Source organism: Lagenorhynchus albirostris, chromosome 1, assembly GCF_949774975.1.
Source record: "Lagenorhynchus albirostris chromosome 1, mLagAlb1.1, whole genome shotgun sequence".
Lineage (NCBI taxonomy): Eukaryota > Metazoa > Chordata > Mammalia > Artiodactyla > Delphinidae > Lagenorhynchus > Lagenorhynchus albirostris.
In genome coordinates this window covers 174,809,457-174,822,650 of record NC_083095.1, presented here as the reverse complement: position 1 = coordinate 174,822,650, position 13,194 = coordinate 174,809,457, and the positions used below count along the sequence as shown (strand labels likewise).

The window sequence follows — 13,194 nt, the reverse complement described above, 5'->3', positions numbered from 1 at the left end:
GAAAAATAACCCCTGGAACAGATACGCATCAGGCTATAACATAAAGGATCTGGCATAAAAGGGGTTGGTCAAATCTCACATGGAGGTACACCAACTTATGAAGGCCATGGTGTTTCCAGAGGTGACCATCAGAGCACAAAGGTCTCTGAAGCTACCGGACCTGCTTGTGGAGCAGACCAGGAAATCCAAGAAGGAAAAGATCAGCAAAACTGAGCCTCATTCAGGCTCCTTATTGGAACCAATTTCCCCAGTTGTTCCTAACCCACCTCAACAGTTCAGAATGCCATGAAAAACTTTAGATACAGAATTTTAAAAGCTGGAAGGAAAAAGCTAGAGAACAGCCAGCTGAAGCTCTCACTGTCTAAAAAAAGAAACGGGGACTCAGAGAAGTTATGACAAATGCTCTATGGAGATTAGGATGACTAACCAGATCCCACAGTTATACCTCCCCACTTCAATGCCCGATTTCTGAGTGATGACATTTCCAAGTTCTCATTCTCCATCTAAGCAGGAAGCGCAGTTTACCTGGGTATAACTGGGTATAACTTCTGATATCCAGCCGTTCCTATATAATGACCCCCTCCCATGGGAAACTATCTCCCAAGTTCTTGCTTGTCAAGTAGGACAAAGCCATTACACAATCTTGAATCACAACTTCTATTTATGTTACAGATGGTTGGTTCATTGATAAATACTACATAGTCTTAGGAATAATCAAGCGTAAAATGTTTGTTTTAAAGTAGTCTTAGGGACTTCTCTGGTGGCACAGTGGTTAAGAATCCCCCTGCCAATGCAGGGGACATAGGTTCGAGCCCTGGTCCAGGAAGATCCCACATGCCACGGAGCAACTAAGCCCATGCACCACAACTACTAAGCCTGCACTCTACAGCCTGCGAGCCACAACTACTGAGCCTGCATGCTGCAACTACTGAAGCCTGTGCACCTAGAGCCCATGCTCCGCAACAAGAGAAGCCACCGCAATGAGAAGCCCGAGAGCACTGCAAGGAATAGTAGCCCCCGCTCACCGCAATTAGAGAAAGCCTGTGCGCAGCAACGAAGACCCAACTCAGCCAAATATAAAAAATAAATAAATAAATTTATAAAATTATTTTAAATACAATGATCTCTTGTCTGATATAACTGGGATTATCTCCTTTATCTTATGAAAACATGCATAAGGGGTGAGGAGAAGGTAGATGGGGAGGAAGTGTAATCTTTTTTCAAGTTACAAAGACGTTATCTCCACCTGTGTTCTGAGGAACTAAGGAAAAGAGCTAAAAGAGAAGCAGCAAAAACAGCAGCTCCCGTTTTATTTCTTTCACAGAATTTCACAAAAACCACCACGGTCACTTAGTTGTTCTACAGCCACCTACACCCCACAGTCAGCAGGGTCGGGACCCCCACTTCTGACCTTACTCCTTCCACCAAGGGCAAGTGCAGGAGAAAAACACAGGATACCAAGGCTGCGAGTCAGATGCCGTTCATTTTCCGCAACAACAATAGAGAATGTGAGCGGCGCTTGCTCGACTCCACGAAACCAACTGGAATCTGACACAATTTTCCAACATTTTAGAAAGTGCTACACGCTTCTTATTTTGGAGGTACAAAATACCCATCTACATTTCATTTTCTTTCAAAGACACATAACTCCAAATGTTCATATCTCAAAACTAAAATTGTAAATAACGATCGCATCTGGCATCAGGAGCGAACTGCACAAGAGAGGGAGGGAACAGATGCGAGGAGGTGAGGGAGAGAGAGTAAATCACTTAGTCGCCTGATTCCAAAAGATCTGCCGTCTTACATCTTATCCAAGTGTGCAAGATGAATCTTTTATGCTTACCTATCTAAATATTTTACCTTAACTTTAAAGCAATATATATATATATATATTCAAAGAAATTGCTAAAATTTGAAAACATTTTTTTTACCTTAATCTTAAAGCAATATATATCCAAAGAAATCACTACAATTGGCACCATATATAATTAATGTGGCAATGTAAATATTAGCAGCTCCTTACATTTTTCCGTTTACAAACATAACTTCAATGGACTGGGTGGGTCAGCAGAACAATTGAGTCATTCCTGTGAAAAGTTCTCGGGTACCATCTACAATTTAGTTTCTGTAAAGTTCTCCCCTTAATTGTGAAATGGCCTCCTCAGGTAAACCATTTCCACAGATACATTTTTGAAAAATGTAGAAGATCATTTTTATCTCCTCTAAAACTTTCCGTTAAGCAATTAAAATAGGAATCTAAGAATAGTCAGCACTAATCAGCAGTAAGGAATAAAGTTTATTAATTATTAAAACTGGCATCATTTTTAAAACTTCACCAAGTCTATATTATATCTTAACATCTTAGGCGTGAGTAAAAATATGCTAGCTTCATTAATATCACTACTAAAAATCGGACTTTGTTAACTGATCTCCATTTCTTTCCCTTTTTGGGGGGAAACTTTTGTCTTTGTTTTCTCTAATCCTTGTAATTGATATTATTGTTGTTAGTGTTATTGAGAAATAATATATTCAGCCCTCTTCTTGATATCTTATGTGCATTGCTCAAAACAGCTTAACAACAGCAAAGTAAATAATGATATAATTGGGTTATAACCCAAAAACCAAAAGAAGTTATCTATGAGCCTCCACCTCCACAAGAGAAGCAATTAGAATAAAGAAATTAATGGCTCAGACTTCTGAAGAATTAAGTCCTTCTCTCCAAACCCCATCAGCAGAAAAAGCATGTTCTCTGAGAAGAATATTAATTTTCAAGGAAACTGCTTTAGTCCTCAAATTATAACTGAAAATTATAATTTTAGAAAATGTGATTCTGGGAAATTTCTGAGTGATTGCTGTTGACCCCACACACACACCTTAAAAAAAAATCTTAACCATCTGAATAAAGTGAAAAAGAAACAGCTGACGCAGGAGGTCGTCAAGATAAAAACTGAAGACAAAGTGGGAGCTCCCAGTCCTGAAGATGCAGCGTGTCTAAAGCTGACGCATTTCTCAAACTCAGGCTTGTAGCAGTAAAGGGGGCCAACCTTAAACCAATATTTAACAAAATCAGTTGAACTTTTAACAGAACTCATTTTCAAAGCAAAAAACACATTTCAGGGAACAAACAGGTATGTCAGGAGGCTCATGGAGCCCAGTGGCTGAATCCTCGTTCCATAATTCTCATTATTGGTGCATTAACTGGCATCCGGTTCTCGGCACAAAATGTGGGTGGTACAACTTACATTGTACCTTCTTGTTTTGGAAAAAGGTTAGATTTACAGAAAAGATGGTACAGAGAGCTCCTGCATACTCTTTACCCAACTTTCTCCAATGTTGACATCTTCCATAACTTTGGTTTATCTGTGAAAATGAAGACATTAACATCGGTACGACACTGTTAACCGAAATACAGACTTATCTGCAAGTCATCAGTTTTTTCCACTAACATCCCTGTTTCGCGGCAGGACCCCGTACTGCATTTAGCTATCGTGTCTCCGCAGACTCCTCTGATCTGAGACTGTTTCTCAGTCTTCCCTGGTATTTTGCGACCATGACATTCTTTAAGAACGGTGGTCAAGTATTGTGTAGAACGTCCCTCAATTTTGGTTTGTCTGAAGGCTCCTCATGATTAAACCGGAGTCAAGAGTTTGGGGGAAAATTCCACTGAGGTCCCATCTCATTACACTACATCAGGGGCTCATACCATCACCATGAATTATCACTAGTGATAACTAACCTTGACCACTGGGTTCAGGTCAGTTCACCACAGTTCCCCACTATAGAGTTAATGTTTTTCTCATTCCATCCTCTATTCTTTGGAAACAAATTACTAAAGGCAGCCAATCCTCGAGAGGAGGGGAATTCAGCTCCACCTTCTGGAGGGGGATGTATAACATATATTATTTGGAATTCTCCTGTGAGGAAATTTGGACCTTTTCCCCATTTTATTTTTTATTCAATCACTTATTAGTATCACCGTAGTCTCGTGGATACTTATTCTGGTCTTTCGATTAAAATCCAATTATATCATTATTTACTTTGTTGTTGTTAAGCTGTTTTGAACAACACACATAAAATATCAGGAAGAGGGCTGAGTATATAATTTCGCAATAACAATGATAAAAATATCAATCACAAGGATTGGAAAACACAAAGACAAAAGTTCCCCCAAAAAGGGGGAAAGAAATGGAGATCAGTTACCAAAATCAGATTATTAGTAGTGATATTAATGACGCTAGCATATTTTCACTCAAGACTAAGATGTGAAGATATAATATGACTTGGTGAGGTTTTAAAAATTATTTTGGTTTTAATAATAAATGCTGGTTATTCTTATATTCCTATTTTAATTGCTTAACAGAAAGTTTTAGAGGTGATAGAAATGAGAAGGTTGTTATGAAATATTTTACAGTTTAAAATAGTCAACTAAATGAACACTGGGCAATATATAAAGTCTGTGTAAGTATGTTGGAAAGTGGGTAGCATACTTAAGAGCACAGAATATGAAACAGGACAATTGAGATTCATAACACAACTTTATCTTTCAGTAGTTGGTTTAATTCTTAGGTGAATTATTTAAACTCTCTCAGGTTCTACCTCCTCACCAATAAACTGGGAATGGCCACACTACTTACACTTCAGAAGGTGATCAAATGAGATACAACACATAACACAGCCAGCAAGAAGCAAGTACTCAGATCAACTTGGCTATCATTACACGAAAATACCAAAACCTCAGAAACAGTACAGTTTGGAGATGGGACAGATGGAACCATTTTTATCCCCACCCTGTAAAAAACATTGCCCCAAAGGCAGCGCAGCACATGATGGCAACTAGAACACATGCAAATTAAAACAGAGCTGCCCCAGCAGCTGGAAAGCAAACACCAGGTACCTCAGTCCCAGCACCTCACTAGGCTCTTCTCTTTAATAACAGGACATGACTTCATGACCCAAAGTAGGTACGTTTATAAGCTAAAGTATTAAAAATTAAAAATAGACACCAACTTAGAAAGATGAAATGAGGCCAAAATATTTTTCAGTGTCTAAAGAATACGTGAATTTTTCTTCAATATAATTATCAGTGCCAGTTCCTGGTCTCCTCTCCCAAATCAAGAAAAACGGGTGTAACATCTTCACTTCCCTCTGTGTGATGAGTAACTTCGAGGCTGCTCAGCAAGGATTCTGACATTGCTTCGGATTCATATTCCTGGAATGGTTTGTGCACTCTAAAAATACCACACCCAGGCTTAAACATTTTCTCAATAGCACTTCAGGATTTCATAACTTGGAACACAAATTATAATATTTAAAGTATGTGAAGGGGGATTATATTCCTAAATGTGGCACAGAAATAGATGAGTCTCAGTTATTAACAGCTCAGGCTAGGGCAGCTTGGCACTTGAGGTTAGCCTATTTTAAAAATGAGTAGAACCATCACTTACTGAACAAAAATGCAGTGCATTCAAATTGAGATCTTTTAATATGCAAAACAGAAGGGTGAAATTTATAGTTTTAGAGGCCTTTTACGAGAAGTACAAATGTTGTAGCAGGATAGCCTAAGACCTGGGTCTCAGCTGGATTTCCCTGGAAGCAAATACCCCAGCAAATTAAACACAGCTATAGGGCTCTCACAAAGGAAACGTAGTTTTAAAAAACTTCTTAGTCCATCCTTTGAGGTTTTAGATGGTTATTGTAACTAGCTGGAAGCTATGGTTGGCCCATAAAAAACCAAAAGATAGACACTTTTTTTTTTAATAGCAAGCTGGTCAAATGGACTAATTGAAAAATAAAAAATTTACCACTCTGACTCACCTTCTACATTAGAAAGAAAAAATGAGAAGAAGCAGACCAAGAAGCCAAAGGTTTGAGAAGAGGATGAGAAAGCAAAAAATAGGTAAATTTAGAATATCACTTTATTTACTTATTTTTTAATGTCTGTACATAATTTATAAGCTTTGGGCTTCCCTGGTGGCGCAGTGGTTGAGAGTCTGCCTGCCAGTGCAGGGGACACAGGCTCGTGCCCCGGTCCGGGAAGATCCCGCATGCCGCGGAGCGGCTGGGCCCGTGAGCCATGGCTGCTGAGCCTGCACGTCTGGAGCCTGTGCTCCGCAACAGGAGAGGCCACAACAGTGAGAGGCCCGCGTACCGCAAAAAAAAAAAAAATGATAAGCTTTTACAAAGGTTCTGCATAAAAAGAAAAGTTCTCATTTCTTTTTAAATTCTAAAGAGAGCAAATATCCATTTCTTTTTTTTTTTTAATTGAGGCATAGCTGATTTACAGTGTTGTGTTAGTTTCAGGTGTACAGCAAAGTAATTCAGTTATATATATATAATATATATAGAATATCATTTTACAATGAATGAACAAACGAATGAATGAATGAGCCAGTAAGCAGCTATTTTAAAGAGCCACGTGGAGCACGATTCAAATGTCATTGCTATTGTATTGTCTGTGTATCAACTGCAAAAGTTTTCTCGCTCTCAGTAAAACAGGGAGCAGACATTTTCTGGAGGCTTCTTGTGCCTGACTGGTGACCCTAATGCTGGGAATTCAGTGTCCTGACTTTACATATCTAAATGCACTTGAACTAAGATTGGAGGGGAGGTGGGATGTGCCAAGTAACAGTAAACAGAAACAGTGCTTTTATCATAGCTTCTACCTAGAAAAATATTTCCTGTTCTAGTCTTGTATTGATAACATAGGATCCAATATCTCAGTGGGGTGTTGTAATACTTTTAAAAAAAACTAAAATTAATAGCTTTTCGTTTAAAAATTTGGGCTAAGTGTGAAAAGAAGTGAAGTGTCACAAAACCAAATATGCTAAATGTTCCAGATCCTATTCTAAGATAGAAAAAATAGCCCAAAACGAAGACATATCAAAATAACGATTATATTCCTATTTGCCATCTCTTGACAGACAGATACCTTCCGCTTCCCGCTGGACCCAAGTTCTTTAAAAAAGACTGTGCCCCGGAATCAACAGAGAAGCTTTAAAGAAAAACACACAAACGTCCTGAAATGGGTAAATGAATCTATTGGTATAAGTTTGTTTCATCTTTTAAAAGTCCACAGGTAATTCTGATACACAGCCAAACGGAACTATTAAACTATTCAATAAGACAGTAAGTTCTGGAACTCAGAAACAGTACCAGTTGCTTCTTGGTGCTCTGCATCCTACCCCTCACCCCCCAGCCCACCCCATCTAGGACTTCTCACAGAGCTCTTTATACATCATAAGTACTTTTCACTTTATTATTCATGAATTTATGGGAAGCAATTATCAATAGCTTTAAAAATGTTTGTTTCCTTGGTCAAATAAATCTACTTAAGGAATCTACTCTAAGAAAATAATCAGAGATGTCAACATAAATTGGTATATAAGGATATTCTCTGAAGAGTACTTGTAAAGGTTACTTATAAGAGCAAAATAAGAAAAAAAAAGCTAAAGTATAAATACGTTAAGCAACAAGAAAAATCACCAAATAAAGTTAATACACAACTCCAAAAAATCATTACATAATAGAACCTTGTGCAAAGTATCGATATTTACAAGACAAAGGAAAATGCTCTCAGTATAACACAGATTAGGGAAAAAGGCAGGAAATTAAACTGTACTGATTGGATGACTCCCCATTGGTATCAAGGGCAGCCACCATCTGTGTAGAGCTATACTATGCTCCACAGAAGTCCTCAAATTCATACACCAAATGTCAACGCTCATCATCAAGACCCCAAATTACCTATCTGCTTCTTTATATTTTTCATTTCTTTAGAAAATGCAAAGAGCAAGAAATACTATTATTGGGGAAAAAAAAAACTGTTTGGGGACTCAAAATACACCACAAGAAAGATTTGTAAAAATCATTTTCTAAAGTTAGAAGGAAGATCTCACATTGCTTTGAATGTAATGGAAAGAGAGGTGACAAAGACATAATTAAGACAGCACCTCTTCCAAGAGTTTGCATGCATCAGGGGTATTGGAAAGATATCAAATGTGACAAGCAACTAAATCAAACAGAGATAATAAACCCAGAGGGTCAGAAACATCCAGAGATGTTCTTAAACATCTCTTTAAGAAATGGGAAAAAAAAATTTTTTTAACCTAATGATGCCAAGGAAATATGTTCTCTTACCACTTTCCTCCCCTTCCCTGATCAGGTAAGAATCTCCCTTGGAAACTAGTCAAAATATGAGTTTATGCTAATTCTACCCATGTTAATTGGGGGGCAACATAACTTAGAAAAACAACACCTCTTATTTTTTACGGGAAGGAACAACAGCTTACAACCACTGCCCAGCGAACAGAACAGAGACCTGATTCCTAAAACCTCATGGCAGACTGATTCTGATAAGTGCCTCATTACAGTGGAATGAATCAAACCCTGTCCACATCCTTGGTGGCCTCTTCATTCACAGGGACATGGACCTAGTAAGGATGGCTAAAGAGCTGGCAGAACGACTTGAGAATTCACACTGACTGAAATACTCTTTCCCAAGATGAAGTATTAATATGCACACACAAAATCTCAAATGAAAATACATCTTCTAGCAAGATACTTTCCACACCAATTGTGAGCAAAATGGTCTCTAAGAGTTGAAAAGGGCAGTCAGCCACAAAGAGCTGGGTAACAGGAATAAGCCAATGTTCCAAAGAACCCTGAAAAAAAGCCAAGATTCTCATCCCCTCTATGCCTCAGAATTTAAGAAATCCAGAAGCCCGTGAAACCCTTGGTCTCTTCGAGCCCTCACCTGGCTTAGCAGCATCAAAATCTGTGAACTTTGCCCTCTAAACTTGACAGTGGGATGAAACAGTATTACTGTTTTAACTGGGAAGACTCCACCTCTCATCTGTGGTTTTGAATCACAAGGGAAAGTTCAACGTGGCTGTGTTCTCACACACGACAAAGGAACTGCCTGGTTCAGAAATAAGAGATTTTAACTGATTGGTGACATTACACTAAAACTGTTTTGCTTATTTAACTTGGAAGAATAGAAGCTACTTACGTATGCAGATGAGTTATACAAGAACACCAACCTATTTTGACCATTAGAGATCAATGAATCACAGGACTGTGAACCCTTAACTAATTGATTTCCGTGTTTTTATACAGAAAATCTAAACCTCTACATGCTGATAAGAATTTATAACATCTTGAAATTGCCCAGCATAGGTAAACTCTCATGGACGCAACAGAAGTAAATAAGTTTAATACTGATAAGCAAGTACGCTTTCCTCCAAGCATCCTTTCTTAATATTGAAGACATTGGAAGTTGTTTTATAACTGAAAATAAGACAGACTAAAATACAAACAGCTTAAAAATCTAGACTAGGAAACATAGTAAATAGGTATTTGAAAAGTAAAGCCAAAGATAATTCAAAACACAAATTCATTACACATTACCTTTTATGTGTGTCGTACGTGAATACGATTTTATCGAGAGGTATGTGTGTGAATCAAGGTCTCTGCCATGGGAAAGTGTAGGCATCTGGCTACATTAAATACCACTCTCAATAGGGAAAAAGCTTGTTGGGTAAAGTAACCATTTTTAAAACAAAATTATATTCAAGTTTGTCTTACAGTGCTGATACTTACAATGTGAAAAAACATAGTATAAATGTCCAACAATAAGAGAATGATAAAGTATACTCTACCCTGGAATACTTTGTGTTCATTAAAAATATTTTCTAACAAAACTCACACCAGGGGAAATCCCTATGAGATGAAACAACTGTAGAAATAATCAGGATGCAAATATGTAGACAAAGAATGACTCCGACTTTGTGTGTGTGTGTGTGTGTGTGTGTGTGTGTTTGCGTGTTCACTTATATCTTACTACTGGTTGTTGATGAGTTTGGAATTATGGATAATGTAATTTTGTTCTATTCTACTAGTTGCCCAATTTTTTACAATGATAGACACATGTTATTTAAAAAAGAACAAATGAGGGACTTCCCTGGCTATCCAGTGGTTACGACTCCATGCTTCCACTGCAGGAGGCGCAGGTTCAATCTCTGGTTGAGGAACTAAGATCCCACATGCCACATGGCACGGCCAAAAAATAAAACAAAATAAAAGAGAATGGCAGTGAGGTGGACATGGTTAACTGGCCATAAGCATCTCCATCCTCTCCAGGCAGCTTCCCTGGGCTGCAGAGCCTGGAAGGCTAAAGTCCATTTCCCAGACACCCCTAGACATAAGGATCTGGAGCAAACTGCATTCTGCCCATTTGGATTCAACAGCCTGAGATTTTAATAATTGTGAAATAGGGGATTTTCTTGGGCTGTTATTAGTGGCAAGCCGTGGAGATGACGGCGTTTTCTAGGGTGTCCTGGGTTCAGGCCCAGCTCCACAGGTGACAGGCGGCAAGGTGAGCACAGGTGGAGACAGTGCTAACGTCTACTGGGCCAATGCAGGCAGCAGGACGCCAGGTCCTGCACCTCTGCCCCCTCCCCGGGCCAGCTAGACACGCTGTACTGCATTGTCCAGAAAGCCCTGGGGGCCCAGCCTATGGCCTGCTCTTCTAGCCCTTCCAATAATTTTCTGAAAAACAAATTCTCAACATTAAGTCCTTTTATGTTGAAAATAGCTCCTGTGGTTCTGTTTGCTGTAACTGAAGCTGATTCATACAGCCAAGATGTTGAATGAGCTAAAAAGAAAACTTTGATTACCTCAGTGACTCCTGACCCCCCATCCTTCAACTAAGCAAAAGCCTTTTTTTAAAGTAATAAATTTTTTTAAACTACCAACTTGACTTGTTATATATTTGTGAATATCCATGGAAATCAGGTCTATTCCGATTACAAATTAAAGGTCACGAGGCCTATTCAGAAACCAGATTCTTTGAATAGAATCTACTGCATGATAAAGCATTCTAAATTTTCAGGCTAATCTCAATGAGAAGAAACTCATCACATATCTAATAAAATATAACAGAAGAGTTAAACCCCTCATCCAAAAAATCAGACTATAGTACATTGTATTTTCTTGGTAGATTCTTCTCAGTTTAAACTTACATATTCCCTTCTTCTTTTTTTTTTTTCTTTACTTGAACTGGTACGAAGAAGAGTTTGTTGAAATGTGAAACCAAGATAAAAGAAATATTTAAAACAGGTATTTTGACATAGATGCAAAGGATAAATCAAGCAAATCTCAAACTACATTGATTTTTACTATTAATATGTGATTAATATATTTCCACACTTCTCGATATGTATGGTGCTCAGTTACTGGCTGCACTGAAAAATGTTTATTAATTCATTCAACAGATGTTTGCTGAGACTCTATTTTATAGATTCAGCAGTGAAAATGACAAGCACAGCTTAAAGCTCATTGGGTAAAAGGTTAGAGGTATAACAGAATGGGATGGTACGGCTTCTGTAGGAATATATGACAAGGAGCATTAACACAAATTGGAAAAAAGGTAGACTAAATAGACTAAAATAAAGCTTATTTATTTAGACTAAATAAATTAGGTCATGGACAAATTAAATTTGGTCAAGGAGAGAATATTATTAAGACTAGACAGTACACTTCCATTTCGTTTCAATTGAGTAGAGAGAGCAAATGACCATGGATGGCGTCCACTTTCATCCTTAACGGTTCACATGCTGTGATTTCTTTAATGTACCTCAGGGGCCAACATGAATATGTGTTTATACATGCACAAAAGATCCCTGTAAGGACATGCAAAAAGCTCATAATGGGGTTTCCCAGGAAGAGACACGGGGTGACCAGCAGACAAGTTAGGACTTAGGAGAGGGCCCTTAGGTGTACATACTTCGTGTTAAAAGGTTTCATTTTTCATCACAGGAACATATTATCCATTCCAAAAATGGATACATAAATAGATACACAATATATAGCAAGGATTTAATCAGAAAATTCAAGGGCAATACAAAATAAGTTATCTGAACTTTGGTGTGAAGGTCACAGGGGATGTAGCAGGGATGCCATGGAAGCAAAGACCTGGTCCATGGCTGACTCTCATCCCTGATAGAAAGACGACAGGAACTAGAAGCAGTTACCTTCCTGTCACAAGCTGCAGGGCTGCCGGCGGTGTTTTGTTTGAGGAAGCCAGCGGTTGTCGACCAGCGCGTGGGGTTTTTCCGTGAAGGTTCTTCAGAGGAGAAGTTATTATCACTGACAGACGTGGAGAGGCCAATTAAGGCTGGGTCACTGCTTCGTCGGACGTGAAGAGGCATATCTACAACACAAAGCAGCGTTATTAAAGATAACCTAACGTCTGAAAACTACATATTAGGATAAAGGTAGTTAAAGCAAAAGATTAAAGAATAGAATAACACTTTAAGGTGACAGTGGGCCAGCCTCCTAAATAGAAATTCCCTTAGTCCCTTTAGAAACGTCACTGCGAAAGAAATATGGTACCTACAGGATATCTGGAGTGAGAAGGCCGGTATGGCACCTGCACTTCACCCTGGTCACCTGTGTGGCTCTGGGCAAGTGGCCTCCCTGTCTTCTGCCTGTGGCCCTTCCTACACAAACAGCCATAAAACAGTACTTCTCTCCTAAGGGTACTGGGAGAACTGAATGAGCTAAAGTGCGTAAGACAGTGTCTGACACACGGTGTGCACTCAACAGAGAGCACAATAATCACCACTGCTGTTCTTATCATCCTGATATTGGTTTGGCTTGGCTATTAATCTGTTAAATAAAATATTTCCTTTGTTTAACAAAGTATTATCAGAAAGTACAGAGCACAGACATGTTTCTTATCCTTAAGAAAACGGAAATCTTAAGAGTAGTACACCAATACGCAGGTAGTGTCTGCCGTATACTCACATACACAATTACATAAAAGATGGTGTTTTAGCAACTGTATTCAAATGAAAGAGGAGTGTGTTTGCAATGACTCTAACAAAATCAACAACAACAGGCTAAAATTTTTAATGGCAGCACTGAGAACATCCTAGCAGATGTGATCACTGTTACAGACAAGGAACAGAACTACAAAACCAGAGAGAAGAATAAAGGCACATGAGTCTGTAGCACTGAGAATCAGAACCAAAAGCCCCACACATCAACAGAGTGAAAAGCATAATAAACATAAGACAAAAATTTTAGATGAAATTACACTTAGAGTAATCTTTTCAAAAACTAGGATACAAGTTAAGTATTTATAAAAACCTCTAACAAAGCAGCTTTAGCAGTGAAGGAGTAAACTCATCATTT

General features: G+C 38.5%; 1 protein-coding gene across 19 annotated transcripts in view; it reads right to left on the bottom strand.

The window, feature by feature from the left end:
* PARD3 (par-3 family cell polarity regulator) overlaps positions 1-13,194 on the bottom strand; it is a 729,337-nt gene that overhangs the window by 431,218 nt on the left and 284,925 nt on the right. For all 19 annotated transcript variants that reach the window (XM_060160977.1, XM_060160997.1, XM_060160939.1 and 16 more), the window contains exon 4: positions 12,030-12,208. In XM_060160977.1, coding sequence (XP_060016960.1) covers positions 12,030-12,208 — 179 coding nt within the window. The remainder of the gene's footprint in view (positions 1-12,029; positions 12,209-13,194) is intronic.